The following is a 7,028-nucleotide window of genomic DNA, read 5'->3' on the forward strand; positions in this document are numbered from 1 at the left end:
TGATTGAAAACTTGGGGCATTGTGCATCTTGAAAAAGGAGGTGGTCATAGAAAGGAAGGCAGTGTTGCTGGTAAGTGAAAAATGAAAAGCTTTTCACACCATTAAACTAGTCAGAATCACTAACTGGACTGGTGAATTTGTTTATCAGCATCTCAGTGGAGTTTCATTTTAGTAAAACTTAACGATGTAACTGATGTCATTCATAAACCACAAATCTGGGAGGCAGTAGGGAAAGGGCTCTCTAAAGTCAGACAGATGTGGCAGCAATCCCAGCCCCCACCTGCCTGTTGGATGGCCTTGAGAAAGTTACTTAGCTCTGAACTCTGTTGTCCACTAATAAAGTGGGGATACTGCTACCAACCCAGACCAGCCAGAATTAAAGGATGTGCCTTTCTCTGTTAAGAGCTCAGTGAACTCTAGCCCGCCCAGCCCCTGCCTGTTTGCACTCCCACTCTCCTTTCAGCCCTATTCCTCCTAAGGAAGTTAGAAAGGGGACAAACATCTGGGCAATGAGAAGAGCATACTTCCGATCTGTCGTGTGTTAAACACAATGAATGACAGAAACAACTGAAAGCTTTTAGGACAAAGCCTTGCCTATTGAGAACCTCATATTCCAAAGGTGTGTCCAGTATTCTTGTCAATAGAAGAGGAGTAGGTTTGTTAACACCAACTTCGTGTGTCCGTTACTGCGGTTTGTATACAGAGTATAAGCATCTTACTCTGCCCTTTTCCCATAGAGTTTAATAGGCTTGAATGTAAATAATTAATTGCTCCAAAATCAGATATAACGATTCAGGTTTTAAAGAATGCTGAAGATCCCTACTAAAATTTTAAAAAAAAAAACAAAAAAAAAGCCCTTTAACAAGATGACGTTTCAGGTTATGTTGATATACAAGTAAAATAAGGAACATTTCCCTTAAATTCCCATCATATATGACAAAAGAACTGTACAAATTGGAGAGAAAGAAGGAAGGTATACCCACAAAGACCCATTTAAACATGTTGGCCAAAGTAAAATCTGTTTTAACTCACTTGGACTGCATTTTGCATTTATTTCTCAAAAACTTGAAGCAGCAGCTTAATTTTGACAAAGCCTGACAACTCATGTTAGAATACACCTACAGTGAGTTTGCAGTTGTGCCATCTTGAAATGATAGCAACCAGTAAAAACAATCTGTAAATGTAACTTAAACAATAGGTGTCAATGAAATTTAGTAGACAAGTGGAATCGACAGCATTAGAAACCTTATCAAAACGCCTAGTCCACCAACAAAACAAGGGCTTGTAATAATACTGAGAACTTGTCCATGTTCGTTTTTGTGAGGTTTTCCAATGTTCTGGAAATGAAGGTGAAGAGTGACCTCTGCGGGGATGTCCTTCATTCAAGCGAAGTTAGCCAAGTGCCCTGAAAAAGTTTATATGCTCAACCATTCTCCCCTTAGATCTAGCTTTTATCCTACTGGTTGGCTTAGGTTTAGCTAGTTCTAGATGTGGTAATGACCTAATTCATTCTGCAAGTAAGTGAAGACCTTAAATCAGTCTGAGCTTTATGGGGCCACTTAGTCCAGCTTCTCGTAGGTGGAGACTCTAAGGAGATCAGAGACCCTCTGATCAATGAAATACTAAGGCCCTTAGTTCTTCCTGTTAATCGTAAAGCTCTCATCTGCAAGGTTAAGATTGCCACCAAAGAAAACAATCTAGCATCTTTCTACTCAACTTCTCACCTTCCTCTAGTCTCCTTTGCAAGAATTAAATAAGATCTTTACCCACGAAGCAGGAAAATACACTTTTCTTATTTTTATACTTTATTTCAAACTGATAACATTAAAATTGACAGGCCAAAAATAACAGGAAATATCGTGTAAGGCAATAGAGATTGTAGTTCCTGGATAGACAAAACTGTAAACACTGGAATAGGTCTTTTTGTTGTTATTGAGAAAATTTTCTCATACATGGGTAAATTGTGACAGAAGCTTGAGGAGACTAACATGTAACAAACTTTTCAGTTAGTGACACTGCAGGATCTGGTTAAATTGAGTTAGATTGGCTCTCCAGTAGGAAAACAAAGGTCCCTTCACTATCATTCCCACAGTGAAGCAATAACTGAGTATAATGGAACTGGGAAGGACGTCTTCATGTATGTTCAGTGACTTCTCTTCAAGAAGGAGTGCTTCAGGAGCTGGACAGCAGAAGGTCGCTCATGCTGGTCCCTAAGAAGGGAAAAACACATTAGAAGCAACACCCAACAGTGTACCTGCCAACTAGGTCTGCCTGACTCAATGCCAACTTTAAAGATGGAAGTTCAACCTCTCCCAGTCAAACAGACTTGGGTTGAGTCCAGACTCCAGTTTTTAGCTGTGTGATCTTAGGCAAATGCTCAGACTCTTTCCTCATCAGTAAAATGGGGATAACAATAATACCTAACTCACTGGGAAATTTAAGTAATGTGTGTACAGCTTTTAAACAGTGTCTGGCATGTAGTAATTATTTTTAAAAAAAGTAGTAACTATTATAAGTAAAAGCTAGGCCCTACTGGGGCTGGCCCTGTGGCCGAGTGGTTAAGTTTGCTCGCTCCGCTGCAGGCGGCCCAGTGTTTCATTGGTTCGAATCCTGGGCGCGGACATGGCACTGCTCATCAGACCACGCTGAGGCAGCGTCCCACATGCCACAACTAGAGGAATCCACAGCGAAGAATACACAACTGTGTGCCGGGGGGCTTTGGGGAGAAAAAGGAAAAAAAAAATTAAAACCAATTGACTTCAAACTTGGGTGGCCAAAATTTGAAAAAAAAAAAGCTAGGCCCTACTTTTCCATTATACTTTCATTCAGTTTGGGTTATAATTTATATACAAGTAAAATTCACACTTTTAAATGTGCATTTAATGCACTTTTAATTAGTATTAAATTTACTTTTAAAATTTAGAGACATTGGAATCCAGAATTAAAAAGCCTTTAATAAGTAGGCATTTAAATGTGCTCTGGTGATTAATTGAAATAATCCCATTTGGAGGACTCTTGGGTGAACATAAAGTAAAGAGAGAGAGTTGCTCAATTAGTACAATTGTGGCTTAGGTTTTTTTCCTCAAGAAATTGAAAAGCCTTTGTCAATGAACTAATAAACCAGTCAATGGTTATCAGCAATGACCTATTCCAAAGGCGTTCTTTTGCTTAAATTGGCTATCTTTGGGTAATTTTGGAAGCAAATGACCATGAAAAATAGCCCAGGTGAAAATGGAAATAAAAATAAAATAGTAAAGAAAGTGATCGGAAATCATTTTGAAATCAAAACCTTTCCCCCAGGAGGTTCTCCTTGATTTCACAATATGCAGAAATCTCCTCTCCAAAAATCCCTTCCATAACCTGCCTACCCTTTCTAGCTGCCATCCTGTTTATTCTATTCCTGCCAAATTTCTCTAACGGGGCCAAACCCAGTGTCTTTTTTTTACAACATTCATTATCCTGAATCCTTAACCATTCAGCCTACTCCTCTCTGTATAGAAATTGCCCTCTTAAAATTAACCATGACCTTCTGGTTACCAAATTTAAGGAGCTTATCCTCCTTATCTCTGTAGCATCTCCGTCCTGAAATAATTTCTGCTTAGACTTAGGGGAAACTGTTCTCTTAATTCTTCTTCCCCCTTAGGGCATCTCTCTTCCGCCCCCCCCCCCCAACCCCCGCCTCTCTCCTGACCTCCTTCTCTTCCTTTCTTCCAGGTATGTGCTAGACTTGATGCTGTGCATATTCTGTTATCTTCTCCCATGAGAATTTTCAAAAACATTTTCCTCAGCCTTCTAATTTTTTCACAACTATAGCTACCAACCTTATGATTCACGACCACAGCTACCAACCTCCAATCTTAATTGCTTTCCAGAGCTCCAATTTCATAGCTTCAAATGTTTCCTTAGGTGAAGGGAACCCTCTTCAACTTCCTCCCCGTCCTTCTTTCATGACTTTCAATTATAATTTCTTCCCTTATCCAGACTCAAAACCATGAATCCTGTCATCCTCCATCACCAAGTCTTGATTCACCTTCCTCTGAAATGTTCTGGAATCCTTTTTACAGTCCCACTGTTGCCACCACCATCAAAGTCCAAGCTCTGGATTCCCGCGTGATCTTCTGGTCTCAAGCAGCCTCCAGTCAAGGTCTGTCAGTACGCTGCCGTGTGACCTGCCTTCCCAAAGACCTTTTTCTTCATGGCGTTCTCTACCCTAAGTCCTTTGCAGTCCCCTGCTCTTCACTGTCTACTGCAGCAAAGCTAAACTCCTTGGCCTGACTTCCCAGAACTTCCAGCCTGCCCATAGGAATACCCTTTACTTCTTACTTCTCTCCCAAATCCGTCTCTGTTCTATTCAGTCTTTGTTCCTGGTCTACACCTCATCACCTCTACTTCTGAATCTTCAAGAGTGCATTACACCCCTTCATTTCTGACTATCCACACCTCCAAGGAGTATTGTCATAGACGTCAGGTGAGATTCTAGAGTCTTTAGAGTCTTTGCCATAGAATTTCAGGAGGTAATTATATGCTTGTAGATGACACTAACTAGGTAAGGTGTATTATTAGTATTCTCCCTAATGGTTCTCAACTATAGAGCCCTAATTATGTGCCCCAAACTCTGCTAAGCAATTTACATACACCGTTTCACTTAACTTTCACAACAACCCTATTAATTGATTATCAATGATGTGAGTTGTGTATTGCTTAGTTTATTAAGCAGTGGTTCAAAAGGAGAGCCATAAAAAAGATTCCACCCTTTCTTTTTAAACCTTTGTGTGTGTGTGTGTACATGTGTGTATGAGTAATGACAACTTGAAAGAATAGCAAGTAGTTTCTGTGTTTCTGTGGATCAGTGATAGATAATTGTTCAGTTTATAACAAAGCAACTACAAGAGTGTTAAGAGCTAAGACCAATCTCCAAAACTAGTACTGGTCCATGTGATATTCCTAACACCTTTTATGTGTTTGGGGTTTTTTAGGGGGAGGAAGGGCAGCTCTGTGCCTGGGTCTCTGTCCACAAAATCCATGCTGGAACACCTACAGTGTCTCTGCATCTCGGGATGCCCAGAACTGCACCCCTGGAGTATGTGTTCCTACCCTGGCCCACGTCTTCCCCTGAAATTAACCAGGACAGGCTGATACACACATGCTGGGGGAGGGAGGCAAAGGGTCTGAAAGCGAGGCACATTCATCGGCAGAAAGAGAGACCTGTGGGTTCCGAGATTCATTAAAACTAAATGAACCCCCTGGGAGTGGGAGGTTGCCCTATTTGCTTGCTGAAAGCTGAGGCACTAGAATTTTTCATCTAGGAATAAGAACATACTTCCATGAAAGGGAAGAAATAGTGTTAGGTTGTCAGGCCTTCCTCATCCTGTACATGCAACCAAATGTTGAGCCTCACTAGGTGGTAGATTTTAGGCTGTTCTGCATCATCCTGGAGGCCAAATGGGTGGGCTCCAGCACCCTACCTTACTCTCAGCTCCCCCCAATACATGCACATACAAACACACACTTTAGCCACAACCATCTCTCTGCTTTTACATTTTATTGTTTGAATTAAGATTTTATATAAGTGGGGAGTGCCTAGCTAAAAAAGTTTGAAAACCACACAAGTGGGTAATCTCTAAGGTCCCTGATAGCTCTAACATTCTACCCAGAATTTTATTCCATAGATAGTAGGGGACATCAGGACAAGGGAAAACAGACAACTTTTGGGGGCTTTTCTGCTTCTCCAAATCCTCAACTTGATGCTTGAAATGCTCCAATTAGAGATTTGTTCCTTTGGCTCAAAATGTTTCTGCTCACTTTAAATACAAGTATTTCTGGGAGAACCAATATGTTAATTCTGTCAGTCATCAATCAATCAATTCATATCAATCCCTCAATATGAATGAATTTTTCACATATTTTCACATATTTTCCTGAGGGCAGGTTTTAGGAAAGAAATGAGAACACTTTTGTTCCCTGAGAGGGAAGGCAGCTTAGGAAAGGGAAACCTAAGCACAGCTGATGTCTTTTCACTGTGTGAGTAGATCTTTAGCCATTTTGCCCCCCATTGATTTGGGGAAGTAGCGTCAGGACCTGATAAGACATTTAATTGAGGCACTCTCTACTTAAAGCGTCACCTCCTAGACCCGGATATAACAAGGAACACAATCCTCAAGATGGCTAATCATGATTCCTTTTCGCACAAAATCACTCCCTACTTCATTTCATAGCCTGAGCAGAGCTTTTAATGGGCCGTAAATTACAGGGGAATTGTCAGCTGCTTAAAATCTCTGGGGACTCCTGCTTTCAGTTTCTTACCTGGTTAGGCATACGCGCACGAAGTCTGCTGCATTTTCTGAGAAGTGTTCTGGTAAAGGAGGCATCAGCCCTCTGTGTGCTCCAATGTAAAACATGGCTGCCATCCTGTCCATGGAAGCCAGCGGAGGCTTCCCTGTGGCCATCTCAAACACAGTGCAGCCAATGCTCCAGATGTCTGACTTCCTTCCATAGCCAGACTCATTGATGACTTCTGGGGCCATCCAATATGGAGTCCCATGCATGGACTTAAGCATGTCACTATGGGTGCCATTTAAGCCAGCCCAGGCCAAACGCTTGGCACAGCCAAAGTCGATCAGCTTGATTATTCCAGTTGGCATGAGCATAACATTATTTCCTTTGATATCTCGATGTACCACACAGTTCTCATGGAGATAAGCAACACCTTGTAGAATTTGTTTTGTATATTTACAGAACACCATCTCAGGCAATGGTCCAAAACGGTTTATAATACTAGAGATTGAGCCACCCGGAACGAACTCCATGAAAATGCTTACAATGTTCTCTTCCAAGCATGTCCCCAAATAGGCCACAATGTTGACATGTTTCAGTGCTTTGAGCAAATCTACTTCTTCCTGCAGTTTCTGGTATTCTTTTTCAGTAGCCAATTTTTCAGAGGTATCCAAAGCCACCTGTTTTACAGCTATTAGCTGTCCTTGGCTAGTTAGACCACAATATACCTAGAAGCGAACCAATACCTTATTATT

The 7,028-nt window shown here is 41.2% G+C and overlaps 1 protein-coding gene across 2 annotated transcripts in view; it reads right to left on the reverse strand.

The window, feature by feature from the left end:
- Positions 1–1,782: 1,782 nt before the first annotated feature.
- The window catches only part of MAP3K19 (mitogen-activated protein kinase kinase kinase 19), a 58,902-nt gene continuing 53,656 nt past the window's right edge, over positions 1,783–7,028 (reverse strand). The window contains exons 13-14 of one of the 2 annotated variants that reach the window (XM_008531612.2): positions 6,304–7,001; positions 1,783–2,210 (exon numbers count right to left, since the gene is read on the reverse strand). In XM_008531612.2, the coding sequence (XP_008529834.2) occupies positions 2,144–2,210; positions 6,304–7,001 (765 nt within the window). In that variant the 3' untranslated portion in view covers positions 1,783–2,143. The remainder of the gene's footprint in view (positions 2,211–6,303; positions 7,002–7,028) is intronic. The other variant, XR_011528712.1, reaches the window with a different exon arrangement.

The sequence above is a fragment of the Equus przewalskii genome, chromosome 17 (assembly GCF_037783145.1).
Source record: "Equus przewalskii isolate Varuska chromosome 17, EquPr2, whole genome shotgun sequence".
Classification (NCBI taxonomy): Eukaryota; Metazoa; Chordata; class Mammalia; order Perissodactyla; family Equidae; genus Equus; species Equus przewalskii.